At 54.5% G+C, this 15,188-nt stretch overlaps 1 protein-coding gene across 1 annotated transcript in view; it reads left to right on the top strand.

The window, feature by feature from the left end:
• The first annotated feature begins 2,089 nt into the window (after positions 1–2,089).
• The window catches only part of RASGEF1C (RasGEF domain family member 1C), a 38,524-nt gene continuing 25,425 nt past the window's right edge, over positions 2,090–15,188 (top strand). The window contains exons 1-5 of the mRNA XM_004696846.4: positions 2,090–2,273; positions 2,407–2,529; positions 3,617–3,754; positions 11,809–12,009; positions 13,068–13,142. Of these exons, the coding sequence (XP_004696903.1) occupies positions 2,097–2,273; positions 2,407–2,529; positions 3,617–3,754; positions 11,809–12,009; positions 13,068–13,142 (714 nt within the window). The 5' untranslated portion in view covers positions 2,090–2,096. The remainder of the gene's footprint in view (positions 2,274–2,406; positions 2,530–3,616; positions 3,755–11,808; positions 12,010–13,067; positions 13,143–15,188) is intronic.

The raw sequence follows: 15,188 nt of genomic DNA, 5'->3' as shown, positions 1-15,188 counted from the left end.
GAAAGCAGAATCAGTGAATGTGAAAACATCTCAGCACTGGGAGGGGCTCACACAGGTGCTCCAGCGCCCAGGGCGGCATTGGGGTGGGTCCATGAGGCTTCTCTTTGGGGATGTCTTGCAGGAAGTCAGCCTTGCCAGCTGAAGCAGGGAACTGCTAAGGCAGCTGCACCCTGGTCCAACCATCACAAAGCAAGAGACACGAAAACTAGAAAGGTGAGGCTCATGGAGCCATTTATCCCTCTGCCCTTCAATTAACCCCACATGTGTTTATCAGCTAGGTTGGCACAATAAACTAACTACCTCAGCCTCCTTCCGATCCTGATGTGGTCTCCTCTTATAATACTTCCCAGATCATTTGGTCAGCATGCAGATTAAGTGTGGTGAGAGGGCACAATCCTGACTTACACATGTTCTGATTTTAAATCACACAGTATTTCCATGTTGTGGTCTATGTACAGCTTCCACATAAGTACAGTTGGGTGTTCTGGAATTCCTATCCTTTGTAATGTTATTTATAATTTGTTATGATCCACACAGTCTAATGCCTTTGCATTGTCACTAAAACACAAGCAGACATTTTTCAGGCGTTCTCATTTCAGCCAAGATCCATCTGATGTCTGAGCAATGATATCCCTCATTCTATGCCCGCTTCTGAATCCAGCTTGAATTTCTAGAAACTCCGTGTGGATGTTCTGCTTCATCCCTTTTTGAATTATCTTCAGAAAAATGTTGCCTGTGTGTAAAAATGGTTCGATGATTTCTGCATTCTGTTAGGCCACGTTTCTTTGGAATGGGGATGAGCCTGGATCTTTTCCATGTGGTTCTCCAGGTAGTTGTCTCTCACAGGAGTAGCAGTCAAAAAGTAAAAAGATGTCATCCATCGGGCAAATCTGCTACAGAAGACCTCCTACAACGCACAGATGTCACGTTAAGGACCAAGGTGTACCTGACCCAAGCCATGCGATTTCCAATCACCCATATGCATGAGAAAACTGGACAATGGAAAAGGAAAACCGAAGGAGAATTGCTACATTTAAATGAGGGTGTTGATAAGGAAAACAGATTCGACTGCCAGAAAACTGAAGAAATCTGTCTTGGACGAATCACAGCTAGAATGAACCTGAAAGAGAGGGTAGCAAAACTCTGTCTAACTTACTTTGGACATTATCGAGAGGGACCAACCCCTCGGGAAGGACATCATGCTTGGTAAAATAGGAAAAAACTCCAAACCCATGGCCACCGAGTCACAATGAAATACCGTCCAACATGGTGCTGGGAAATGAGACGAGCCCCCTAAGTCAGAGGTACTCGAAACACACAGTGGCGGCCAGCCCACCATCGCCATGCAGACGACCCGGGACCAGCAGCATTTTCTGTCCTCCATGGGTCCCCATGGGTCAGAGCTGGCTCACGGCCACTAACCCCAACGGCACATGCCAAGAGCGTGTGATGAAGAGTGACGGGAGTTGAGACTGGACAGACCTGGAGGTCCTAGCCACAAAGAGGGAACCCCAAAGGCTGCAGGGGGGCAATCTTGGTTTTTTGTTTGTTTGTTTGCTTATTGATTTTCAGATTGCCATTTATTTATCCAACAAACGCACAGGGGTAGCCGTTGTTGTTGCACCCGAGGGAAAGCCAACTCACACAGTGTTGTGGGCGATGGGTGCGCGTTCATGTCCCTTCTTTGGGATAAGATGGCTCCAACAGCTCAGGGGCTCTCGTGGACAGAGGGCTCCCAAGTGGCACACAGATTCTAGGATGGAGCTTGCCCAGTTTGGGCCCGGCCCACCCTTGAAGCCAGCAGGGCAGGGGAGCTGGGGCTAATAGAGCTGGTCTTGTTAATGGCTAGGGTCAAAAGTAAAGACGAGATGACTCCTGGGCCAGGAGTTGAGGGGCTGTAAGGGGATGGAGAACTGATGCTGGGCTGTGGGTGTGGGCTGAGGAGGGGAACGCGAAGAACTTCTGGGATGTGATTCCTAAGGTCAGGTGGCCACAGAAGTGCCTGTGGGGGGCAAGGCCTGCCCAGTCAGGAGCTTCCGGGGACCAGCAGGCCCTGGCTCTGCCTGTCTCAGTTGCCCTTGCCATTGCAGGCAGGCATGCCCCGGACACTGAATGCCCCCGATATGGTCACCCCAGGCAGCCTTGGACAGCCCCCCACCGAGCCCACCCATGGCGAGCAGGCCGAGCAGCCCCTCTTGGATGGAGCTCCATCCTCTGCCTCTTTGGACACCCTGATCCAGCACCTGGTGCCCACAGCCGACTACTACCCCGAGGTGGGTGAGCTGCCAGGCATGGGGAGATGCCAGGACCAGGGCTGGCCGAGGGGACCAAGAGTACATGCTGGGAGGTATGTCCACCCCCACTACCCTCATGAGCATGCGGCCCCTTTTCCACCTGTCCGCCCAGAAAGCCTACATATTCACCTTCCTGCTGAGTTCCCGCCTCTTCATCGAGCCCCGGGAGCTCCTGGCCCGTGTCTGCCACCTGTGCATCGAGCAGCAGCAGCTGGACAAGCCTGTGCTGGACAAGGTGAGGGGCTGGGCCGGGCAGGGGCTGTGAGTGAGCCCAGCTGGGGCCAGCACTCTCCTGTCGCACCCTGCTGCCTTCAACCTCTCAGGGCGGCAGTGAGTGGCCCCATTCTCCTGATCAGGTACCAGAGACCAAGGGTCTCCCACTTGTCTGAATCACGGAGCCAAAGAGACAGGTCCCTCGAACTGCACGTTCTCCATGCCTTGTGGGAGCCTCCCGGGAAGCCCTGCAGCCTCTGCCAGGCTCCCTTCCTCCAGCACACTGCTCTCCATCCTTCCCGCCTCTGCTGTTTGCCCAGACTTCCCATCATCCATTCCTCTGATTGTCCCACTGTCCCTGCCCCGACCCTGCGGAGCTGAGACTCGATTCACCAGGGCCTGTGGGCTCCACAACTACAGTGAAGGATGCCCAAGGCCAAGAGAGCAGGTGGCTCCTGGAACTTCAGGTTCCAGGGGCTCAGATCATTCAAATGGAGTCGTTCTCCTTCCGGATCCTCCTCTGGATCTTCCCCCGGGCTGCTCTTATTGGGGGGTGGGGTGGGGGAGAGAAGTGGGGAATGGGGGATGACAGGGGGCCACGTTCTCCCTTCGGCGTCCTGGTGGCCACCTGGCTTCTGGAACGCCAGGCTCACTTTTGATAACTCAGGGAAGTGCACACCCCTTCCTCAATAGAGCATTGGTCGATGCTTTAGGTCACGTGCTCATGTGCGAGCCAATCACTATTCACAATGGAGGTGTGCGGTCTCTGATTGGCCCGCCCTGAGCCTAGGCCCATGCTGGAGCCGTGAAGTTAGGCCATTTGCTCCAGAGCCCCCAGGGTTGGCGAGTTCTTACTGTTTAACCCCCTGGGAAAATTGAGGGTCCGTCACCATAGAAAGGGGACCTGAGGAAGTAAAAACAGGAGGTGACCCACCCCAAAATGTCTGTCTGTCCCCCACCACTACTACTTGCAGTGTCCCTTGCCCTTCTCAGCCACAGCCACCACTAACACACCAGAAGCAGCCCAGACTGGGGTCCCCACAGTCAATGTGGCCCTATCTTCTGAGCACCCTTCACCGAGTGCAGGCACCCATCGTCTTGCTTTGCAGGCCCGGGTCCGGAAGTTTGCCCCCAAACTGCTCCAGTTGTTGGCTGAGTGGACAGAGACCTTCCCTCGGGACTTCCAGGAGGAGGCGGCCATCGGGCACATGAAGGACGTGGTGGGTCGCATCGCTCCCTGTGATGAGGTGAGATACCAGTGCACTCTCTCTGCACCTTCTTTGCCAGGGTCTAAGCCTGTTCCCTGGCCCGCCCTCGGAATCCTTCCCTGCCCACGCTGCACAGTGCAGTCCCCGTCCCCAATTCAACCCCTTTCTGGCCCACCACGACCTGGAGGCAATTGCCCAAGGCGACTTGCCCCATGAGTTCCGGAGCTGAGGCCTGGCCAGGGTCTTAGGCCTGCTCTCCTGGCCCTCTCATCATTGGCATCAGACAGTGGGCAAGGCAAAACCCACAAGTGGGCTCTGCAGTCACATGGGTAGCCCCAGTGGTCTGCAGACCACAGGGAGGGCCTGGCAGGGCCCACATCCTGCAACTTTATACCACAGAGGCTCCACACCATGTCCAGGGCTGGTGTCTTGTCTGTCATTAGGAACAGTCAATGCTCTTGTCTGTCATTAGGAACTGCAATGACAACGTCAGGAATGACTTCCACCCTGTGTTCACAGGTGCTCTGCGAACCTGGCGGACCCCAGGGCCTGAGCTCCTGTTAACCTTGCAAAGTTGGGGCAGAGGTGGCGAGGGCTCTGTCCAGCTAAACCCACAGCACAGGGGCAAAGTGACTCCTGGACCTGCACTTAGAAGCTGGTGGCTTGGGAGCCAGAGGGTATTCCGGGTCGTGAGGTGCCCTGAGCCCTGGGCCCTACTCCACTCTTGGGAAGCACCTAGGGTCTCCAAGCCTCACTGCCCTTGGGAATGAAGGGATGAGAATTCCCCACCTCCCAGGATGATGGGAAGACCCCCAGAGGGGAGGGAGGGCTCTGGGTTTGCTCAGAAGGAGCAGGCTGCTCAGGATCCCCAGGATGGTCCCGTGGCCAGCACTGATGGTGCTTTGTCTGAAAGGAGAGGGCATTATGGGGCGCATGTCATCTCCCTAAAGGAAAATTGCCAAGGCAGGCTGGGTAACAGGAAGTCATACCGTCCGGCCCGGAGAGGGAGGCTCTGCCATGGGGTCATTTCACTTGACAGGTAAATGGCTGAGATCTTCTGAGGGCTCCGGGATATGAAGGGCAGCTCCTCCTCCTCACCCCCCACCCACCTCCCCGGCATCGCCTGACTTATCTCCAGATCCCAACCCCTGACTTCGGACCCAGGATGGACCAGTGTCAGGGAAGGCTTGTTGACTGGATGGATGAGACAGGGAAAGGGGTGGGGCATTCCATGCCACTGGCTGGCGTGGAGGCTGTATCTGGCTTCCTCTGGCCACACAGGGAGAAGAATCCAGCTTCACACTAGCCCAAGAGAGAAGCCAGACATACATCCACCCTCCCTCTTCCTGCGCCCTATTCTGACATGGACCTTTCCTCTCACCACACCCTACTCCTCGGCTGGGTTGGACCACTTGTTGCGATGTCCACACAGAACTCACAGACAAGACTGGTGGTGAAGGGAGGTCATTAGGGAAGTTAAAGGAGCCCTGGTGGCATAGTATTTAACTACAAGGTCAGCAGTTCAAAACCACCAGCAGCTCCAAGGGAGAAAGATGGGACTTTCTACCCCAGTAAAGAGCTACAACCTCAGAAACTCCCCGGGGCCATTCTACCCTGTCCTATAAGGTCACTGCGAGTTGGCATTGACTCAATGGCAGTGAGTTTGGGTTTTTTTGGTTTATTGGGAAGTTAACAGGTGACCACAGCCAGGATGTGTAAACAGCAAAGATACACTCATTGGTCCCCAAGTCTCTCTCTGGTCCTCAGGCCCTCGGCCACATAGTCCCTTGGCCTCGGCCTTGTTCCAAGGTTGGGAAGCCCACCTGCTGCTCTGCTTCACAGTCTCGTGGTCTCAGGGCTGCTCTTCCGCCAGCTCTGTCTCATGGTCTACTTGCCTCCACCTTGGTCTCACCCTCCACCACTTTAGGCAGGGTTCTCAAAGATGGACCAGTGGGGCCTCCTTTCCCTGATGGCCTGGGAATTCTCCCTGCTTCTGCATCTGAAGTGGCCCTCTGAGACACAGGGCAATGGCAATGACAACTGATCAGTCCCTTCTACCAGTGTTTCACACCCCCTATTTGCATAGTCATTAGGTGAGGGTTGCAGATACCTGGGTAGAAGAGCCATGCTCAGAAATTTCACTGTACTTCAGTGGGCTACTGTGTTGGACACGGAACAGGGTGGTATAGATGTTTAGGTAATTGGGTAAGTAGGTGGATTTATAAATAAGTGGATATTGAAAGATTGACAGGAAAAAAGGAGGAGGGCCAAAGGAAAAAATTCTGGATAGATGGGGGTAGGTAGATGGATGTATGGATGGGGAGCGGATAGATGGATGGTTGTTGGTGGGAGGGAGAGTGTCTAGGGTAGGTGGGAAGTAGATAGGTGGATGGGTGGATGAATAGATGATGGTTAGGAAGATGAATTGGTCGATGGATGAATGGATGGATGGATGAGTAGATGGATGGGTGGGTTGGTGGGTGGGAGGGAACATGGATGAGATGTGGATAGTGTTGGTGGGTGGTGGGTGGGTAGATGAATGGGTAGGTGGGGGAGGAATGAATGAATGGAAGGGTGAGTGGAGATGCGTGGTTACCCTTCCTTGACATGCCTTGGACACTCAGAGAGACACTGCTGACCTGGTTGCCCTGGAGAAGGGCAGTGTGTAAGTCCTGGGCAGTTTCCCTCCAGGAAGCCAGGGCTCCACACAGAGCCCCTGAGAATCCCTCAGGCTTGTCATCCTGCTGCGTTGAGAAATCTTCTTACCCGATGAAAGAAACAAGATCCCACTGGGTTGTGTGGGTGGGCTTCAGGAGAGCACTTCTCCTCCAGGCTTGGGTTTTCAGAGCAGAAACGAACTACTCAGACCTTTCCTCTCCCTTCCCTTGTGAGCCACGCAGGCATGTTGCAGGGCTGGCATGGAATGGGGTTCCCTGGATCCCTCTCCACCTAGAGATTCCAGGGACAGGCCAGGGGTGCTCCCCCCTGGCTTCATTATCCCCCAGTCACTCTTCCACAGAAAGCACCTGTTCCCCAAAGGACACTCTTTGGGAGCAGGTTTTCCTACCCTGATGACTGGCATCCTTCCGGTTCCTCCCTCCATCCCAGGCCTGAGCAGGACACCCTTCACCACCACAGGAGCTGGGGGCAAGGCACAGAAACTCAAACCCTCACAGGCTAGGCCAAAGATCAGAACCACACTCGTGTGACTTTGTGCATGGTGCTCCACCTCTCGAACGCCCACTTCGCTGTCAGTGGAGGGGGATGGTGCCCGCTTGTGCAGCACAGCGTGGCAGCGAGGAGGCCCTGGAGCCGCACACATGCTCCATTCACGGCCGCGCACATGGTGAGCACTTGGGTCAAAGGAAGCTATATTCAGGACCAAATATTTCCCAAATCTCATGCATATGGGGATGACTTTCACTCTGGAAAATTTCACACATACACAAAAGGAGAAAGAATGGCACTCGTGAACTCCTGTGCACCCGACACCCAGCTTCCCCCAGTGTCCACGTGGCCAAGCTTGCTTCTGTGCCCCCTGGTCCCCCCACACAGCTTCCCTCCCATCGCCTCCCTCATCCAGATTGTCTTGAGTCAGAGCCCATGTTGCAGCTTTTGTTCTGAACATACTTTGGCATGTATGAGAGACCTTATCACGACCCTATAGGACAGGGCAGACCTGCCCCTGTGGGTTTCCAATGCTTTATGGGAAGAGAGTCGGCGTCGGCTCGATGGCAGTGAATTTGGTCGGCTCGGGATGGGAGGATTAGCCTGTGTGTGAGTAAGGTTAGAGGTCACAGGCCAGATCATCAGGTTTTTATGTCCAACAGCTCACACTCATCTTGTTTCCGTTCATCCGGGCACTCGCCTCAATGTACCATGGTGTCTCCCACGTCTGCCCTACATTTCCCGTGTCCATCTTTCCTAGCTCTCGACATGTTGTCCTTGGAGAAATGCTGGCCTTTTGATCTGAAATGGTGGGGTACTTTTATATGGGGGTGAGTTCCATCCCACAACTGGCGGCTGGCCAAGGGTATAGTCTTAGAGGTCCTGCCAGGCTCTACCTGACAAACCTGGTCTCTTTTATGATTTGGGGTTTTATTCCATATTACCCTCCCACTCAATCCAGGACCTCCTAATGTGATGCCTTGCAGAACACTTGGCAGTGGGGACTGGGCACCATCTAGTTCTTCCGGTCTCAGGGTCATGGAGGCTCATATTTGCATGGTCCCTTAGTCCATATGTATTTTGATTCTCATCATGGGAGGATTCACTTTTAAAAGACTTCTCATGCACGGATGGAATCAAATGATAGAAAGTACCATGCACCATGCTCTGAGGTGAGCTTAGGTGCTTTCAGAGGTGGGGACTCCAGGCTCTTTAAAGCAAAAAAACTCTCTGCCATCAAGTCGATACCGACTGATAGCAACCCTATAGGATAAGGATAGAACGACCCCTGCCCTGTAGGGGTAGAGCTGCCCTGTGGGTGTCCAAGACTGGAACTGTTCATAGGAAGAGAAAGCCCTGTCTTTCTCCCTTGACCTCTAAACCTCTATTTTCCTCCCTTATAGGGGTGGCTAGAACAAGGGGACCGCTCAGGGCCTGGGCTCCCCTTGCTTAGGCTTTCCCATCAGCCAGCAGTGAAAAGCAGCCCCTCATTCCTCCTGTGTCTCCTGCCATTTCCTCACCGTCCTCAGCAAAACACCACTGCCCTGAAGCTGAGAAGGGTGTTCTTCATAACTGTGGGTTCTGGGGACTCCCAGGAGGCTGCCCAGTAACTAGCCCCTGTGTTGAGACCCTGTTGGGGGCTGCCCTGTGCTGGGCAGGAGGCCCAGGATGCCCAACCTTGAAGGGGCTCCCAGGACGTTGGAGTTGGTGGCTACAGCTTAGGGAGACCATGGCTAAGGCTGAGTGAGGCCGCAGGAGCCCCCAGAAGGCCCAGAGGTTGCAGCTTCGGCAGCCCCCAATGTGGGGAGGGTGGAGAGGAAAGGCTCCTCCCAGTGGACAGATGTTACCCTTCCACTTGCTCAGGCCCTCTGTCTTCTGGACTGACCACATGACGACCTTCCCAGGCCCCCTCTGAAGGCAGAGGTGACAGGTCAACACCAGAGACAACCTGGTGGGGGCACAGAGCAATCAGTGAGGAACATGGGAGGTGGCTTGTGCCTACTGACTGACAGACCAGTAAGTAAAGCCCACCTGTATCCTGCTTACTGTGAGCCAGTGCACATCATGCTTACAGGTTAACCCAACCACCAGGGCCTCCAGAGCCACCTGACCAGTGCAAACTGAACCCTGCCCTCGGGGAATGTTCAAGAACTTAAGGGAACCAGAGAGTTCTAACCTAAAAATGCCCAGGAGAATCAGAGACATCTGGAGAGCCAGCCCCGATGGCTTCTACACGCTCACGTGCTTGGGCCTGTGCAGAGGGCTTGCTGGAAAGGCTGGAAAAGACAGCGCCAGATCCCTCATCCTCACAGGCGAGGTGTGACGGGCCAAAAGAGGGCCCACGTGTCCTGTTGGCCCTGGGCTCTGTTAGCTTGGGCTCCTGGACTCACAGAAGAGCACTCTGTGCCCTCGGTGGTCTGAGACTTCCCAGGCCACCTTCCAGCCTCTCCTCATCCTAGAGGAAGTCCTGAGAACAAGAAGGCGGTGAAGAGCAGAGAAGAACAAATCCCGTTCCCTGTACAGAGGGAAGCGGCAGGTTTAGGCAGGGACCCACAAGCCGAGTTAAAGTTCATATCACAGGAAAGAGTCTGGATGAATCAACAAACAAGAAATGGTTATGTCTGGAGCAGCCATTTAGGAGGCCTGGGCCACACATGGAAGGCTGGTGTGGGAGCAGGGCTGTGCCCGGATGACCTCTAGCCGGCAGGTGGGATGGCAGCCCAGCCATTCACGGAAGCAGGGAAGAGGCTCTAGGCACCGAGGCTGCAGTGCCACCGGGACTGGCAGATTCCTGTGGACCACCAACCATGAAGCTCTGGAGAGCAGAGGGGAGGGGTCATGCACATGTGGGCGTGGCTCACGGCACACACTGACTGATGCTGTGGACATGCACCAGAAGGGAAGATCCAGGAGCGCATGGCAGAGCGAGAAGAGAAGACTGGACCTGCGCAGGAGGAGCCCCTGCTTGTCCTGGGCGAGGAGGTAGACATGCCTGAAGGCAGAGACAAGAGGAGCAGGAGGCTGAGGGAGGGTCAACACACACACCACACACACACACACCGGCAACCTGAAACTGGTTTAAGGACAGGAGGTCGTGGGGTAACAGTGAGTCTGTTTGCTGAGGGAGCCAGCAGAGGTGGTTGGGGCTGAGTGGGAGGTGAGGAAAGACGACAGCATGTGTGGCCCTCTCTGAGATGGTGGACAATGAGTGGGAGCAACTAAGTGTGAGTGGGTATGAGTGTGAGTGGCTGAGTGTGAGTGGGTCTGAGTGTGAGTGACTATGAGTGTGAGTGGGTATGAGTGTGTGTGGCTGAGTGTGAGTGGCTATGAGTATGAATGACAGTGTAAGTGGCTCTGAGTGTGAATGGGTATGAGTGTGAGTTACTATGAGTGTGAGTGGGTCTGGGTGTGAGTGACTATGAGTGTGAGTGACAGTGTGAGTGGGTCTGAGTGTGAGCGGGTATGAGTGTGAGTGGGTCTGAGTGTGAGTGTGTCTGAGTGTGAGTGAGTGTGAGTGGGTCTGAGTGTGAGTGGGTCTGAGTGTGAGCGGGTCTGAGTGTGAGTGAGTCAGAGTGTGAGTGGGTCTGAGTGTGAGTGTGAGCGGGTATGAGTGTGAGTGACTAGAGGGCAGTAGAAGTGCCAGGCCCAAACTGCCCAGCCTGGCTATGGCCGGACCTCATTCACCACCTTCCTGCAGTCCACCCAGAAGGCAGCGTCCTGACCACACTCTGGAATGCACAGCACAGAGAAGGGCCATCACTTCTGTGGGTGACAGAGCAGAGAAACGGGCCTCAGTTTACCCACACTACCCCAGCTAATCAATGGGAGCCTTTCCTCTGGGACTGTCCACTGACAGCCTCCTGCCCTGCTCTGTGCCCTGGGAGCTCTGCCCTTACCAGAGCAGTGGGCACTAACAACCCCTGGGCATCAACCATCTGCCCGTGAGCCCTGCCAGGGAAGCTACACTCTGCCCTGCCGGCCAGGTGCCCCACCTACATAAAGGAAAATACTCCTTTGCTGTCTAAATTACCTGAGAATGCTAACTAGTCCCATGCCGGGATAGCCTAAGTCCTCCAGGCTCTGTCCAACAGACTCCTTGTCTTTGCTGCGACTCCAGGCTCCGAGCCTCCACTCCTCCAGCCTCCCCCAGTGCCAGGCCAGCCCCTGGGCTCACTTAGCATTGAGACCAGTTCTAGTGGGGCCATTTGCCACAGTCTGGTGGACACAGGAGGCCTATTCGGTGGTTATGGACCAGAAAATCTGTGGGGATATGTGGACTTCTCACCTCATCAGCCCAGTTGACTGATTTGATTGGCACATTCCTTGACAAAGCCATTCTGGGAGTGGGGGCAGCAAGTCTTCTTGGGAGGGGAAAGTTGGGCACCCCCCAGCCCAGGACACAGCCCTCAGCAGGGAACTGGAGCCAAGCTGACTGGCTGGTGTAGGGAGTGATGCCCGGTGGTGCCCGCCCTGTGCCAGAGCTGCAGGAATAAACAGAGGAGCACAGCAGGTCATCACCGCCAGGGCTCAGGACCCAGAGTGACATGGGGCAAATCCCATGGCAGTGAGGCTTGGGGTAGGAAGGCTCTAAGCGAGCACAAGGCCAGCTGGCCCAGGGCTGGTTCTTTCCTTGTGGCCCTCTTCTTGCTCCCTCCCCCGGCTCCCTGCATGGCCACCCCACCCCCACCCCACCCCGATAGCTCCAGACTCTCCATGTTTAGTCTTCTGCTCCCACCATAACCCTGGGACCTTCTCAACTGGCCTTGACCTTGGCCCCCATGGCCAACCTGCCTGGGATTGAGTCCTGGTGGGGGTAGGGGTGAGAGGGTGGTGGCAGACCGTACACACTTGATAGTCCATCCTGAGAAAGGCAGAGATGGGTCTTCAACCTGACCACCTGTCTTCCCCTGCTGCCCGCTGCCTAGGCCTCCCGGAAGAGGCTACACCAGCTCCTGCAGGCCCTGCACCAGAAGCTGGCAGCTCTGCACCAGAACCCGGAAGGCCTGGTGGGCGCCGACAAGCCCATCTCCTACCGCACCAAACCGCCGGCCTCCATCCACCGGGAGCTCCTGGGCCTCTGCAGTGACCCCTACGTGCTGGCCCAGCAGCTGACCCACGTGGAGCTGGTGAGTCGGCAAGGCACTCCCTCATCCCCTCAGCTGGCCCAGAGCCCTCCTCTCAGAGTAACCTGGAGCTTGGGCCCCTCACAGCAGGGCAGCCCAGATGACTCTCGGCTCAGAACAGTGTCTCACTTTGTCCTGGGCAAGGAGCAGGGGAAGGACGTGACTGGCTGTGGCACCACCTGCACGGTGGTCCCCAAGATAATGGCCTTCTCCATCTGGGCCTTGGTTTCCCCAGCAGCGACTCCCCCAGACACAGTAGCCTTGCCCCAGCCTTCAGAACTGACCCCGAGCAGCCCTTCCTGAGTGTAAGGACGGTCCCTGGCCTCCTCCCCCCATACATTGAGCCGCTTTGGGGTGTAGAAGGTTTAGGGGAGGCTGGGAGTGGGCATGTTAAACCTCCACCATTTCTGGCACCCCTGCTGCCTCCGGGCTCTACTCAGCACCCACATGCCCTATCTCACTTCATCCTCCACCCACCCTGCCAGCTAAACTAAACATTCAACGCTGTCCAGTCAATTCTGACTCACAGAGACCCTACAGGACGGAGTAGCGCTCCGCATGGGAGGAGAAACCCATCGTTCTCTTGCAGAGAGTGGCAGGTGGTTTTAAATGGCTGACCTTGAGGTTAGCAGCCCAACATGTAACCACTGAACCAGCAGGGCTCCCTACCCTGCTGGATAAGTGCCATCATTGACAGGGATGTGGAAACCAAGGCCCAGAGAGGTTAAGTGAGTAGCTGAATTAGCACAGCAGTGGGGGAAGAGCCAGGCTTTAATTCTGACTCCAGACCCCAGGCTGTTAGCCATCAGCCCTCCTTGGAAGGAGCAGGCTCTGGGTGTTATGCCCAGCAAGCCCTCATTGTGGGGCCATTCATTCTCCAGGTGCCAGGCACTGTGGCTGGTATCGGGCTGGGGGGGAGCAAGGAAAGGCTGCTTCCATCAGAGAGGGGAGCTTTGTGCCACCCCATACCCTGAGCCTTAGAATGAAGGGCAGGTGACAACAGGCCCCCTGGGGAGTGCTGGGTCCCCAGCACAGGCTCCTTTCCCCCCATCCCTTTGCAGGAGCGGCTGCGACACATCGGGCCTGAGGAATTTGTCCAGGCTTTTGTGAACAAGGACCCTCTAGCGAGCACACAGGTAGGCTGTCGCAGCAGTGACTCCCACTCACTGGTCTCTCGGAGATGGGGGTCAGAGTAGGGGTGGGAGACCCAGAGCGCATCAGCTGGGCAGGCTTTGGAGGGACCTAAATTGGGGTGGGCATGGAGGGATTCTGCCATTACCACTACAGCTCACAGACTGCATCAGACCCTGAGTGCCAGGGTAGCTGGGCCGGTAGGAAGTGCCCAGCTCCATCATCTACCCGGCGGGGCTGTCAAGGTATGAGAGGAACCGAGATGCCTGCTGTGAGAGCCCAGTCAGCCAATGGCCCTGGATAGGAAGGCTAGTGGAGAGCGCGCCCAGGCAGGCGCTCTGGTCCCCTCCCCGTACGTTTCAGTGGATGCAGGTGCCCTCCAGCGGCCACTGTCGGAAGCGCGGGCTGGTGCGCGCTGCTCGTGAACGTTAAAAGGTAACCACCACGCCTTAGTCCCCTAGAGCAGTTTCCCGCCCCAGACGCCGGATTTCATGACCTCGTCCGCTTCTCTGAGCCTGCTTAGCAGGGTGCTTGGTATTTTAAAAGTTTACCCATAAACTCCAAACCAGAGCTGGATATATGTTATCTTTTCCCCTCACGCCTAAAAAAAAAAAAAAAACCACAGTGAGTGGTGCAAATTAAATTGGCTAGCACCTCCCAGATACGCAAACATAAAATAGTTGGAAAATTAGCCCACTCTTGGGATCAGAGTGTAGGGAAACAGGCCTTTACATATACTGCTGAGGCCAGGGAGGTCCCAGCCACTTTGCTGGCCGGCTTGGCATTGGCATCAACACTTTAAAGGCATCTTATTGCAACTTTACCTGATAATGTATCACACAGACCCAGGTACACAAAGTTGTGTATGTACAAAGATATTACGGATACACATTGTATATTATTGCCAAAGATCACGAGCAAATTACCTTATACATTCTGAAGACTGAATTAAAAATTATATTACATCCATAAATGGAATGTTATGCCTCTGTTAAAAAAATATGATATGGTCACTAAATCCATGGTCGAGAGAAAAATGTAGATTGGGTAGTTTCTGTCGCATGTGGAGATCCGTGTAGTAATGAAAAAGGCAGGTGCGCGCCTGGGCATGCCCATGTGCTTGTACCGTGCATCCACCATCGGAGGAAGATGACTGCTTGGGTAGGGCAGTCCTGGGCCGGAGCTCAGAGGTGGGAAAGCGAATTTGCTTCTTCTAAGAAGAGCCTTGGATTTTTTGCCATTGGGTTATAAGGTTTTAATTGTGAATTATAACAAGATTGCACTTAATATTTCTTTATCCTCTTTACTGGATATTTTCATTTTCCTCGGCTTCTGGGAATAGTACGGCTATAAATATTCTTACAGGAGCCCTGGTGGCATAGTGCTTATGTGTTGGGCTGCTCCCCACAAGGCCAGCTGTTTGAAACCACCAGCTGCTCCGGGGGAGAAAGACGGGGCTTTCTACTCCCATAAAGAGTTACAGTCTTGGAAACCCACAGGGACCGCTCTATCCTGCCCTATAGGGTCACCGGGAGTCAGCATCGACTCCACAGCAGTGAGTGTTTGAGAAAACTCTTACACCTGTTGGCTGTTGCACATGGATACACCTTTCTCATCAGTTCTGGGATGTTTGGGTCTCAGGACTTTGTTTCTATGGGTCATCAATATTTACTGTGTTTGAAATGAAGATATAATTTTTATTAGTTATTAAAATATGCTATTGTCCAAGATACAGTATTACCAGAAAGAGCGGCATTGTTTCACAGTATTTTTACAAGTCTCGATAGTGTCTAGCTTGATGAAAGACAGTTGGATGCGCATGTCCGCCTCTCCGGCCCCTCGTTTGGCTATGCTAGTTCTATCAGTGGAAGAAGACCCGAGTCAGCCGATAAATAGTTGTAAAAGGGAGGAGTGTGTGTTAGACTGGGTTCTCTAGAGAGACAAAACCAGATTGCTGATAATTTTATGAAGATATATTTAGATAGACAGATAAATAACACAAGAAATACACAGTTGTTAAATTATAAAGCAGTTATACAGATAGATAGATA

The sequence above is a fragment of the Echinops telfairi genome, unplaced genomic scaffold, assembly GCF_000313985.2.
Source record: "Echinops telfairi isolate 266 unplaced genomic scaffold, ASM31398v2 ScPeMD7_7469;HRSCAF=8507_0, whole genome shotgun sequence".
NCBI lineage: Eukaryota > Metazoa > Chordata > Mammalia > Afrosoricida > Tenrecidae > Echinops > Echinops telfairi.
Note: the sequence above shows the minus strand (reverse complement) of the source record. Positions and strands in the feature narration are given on the sequence as shown.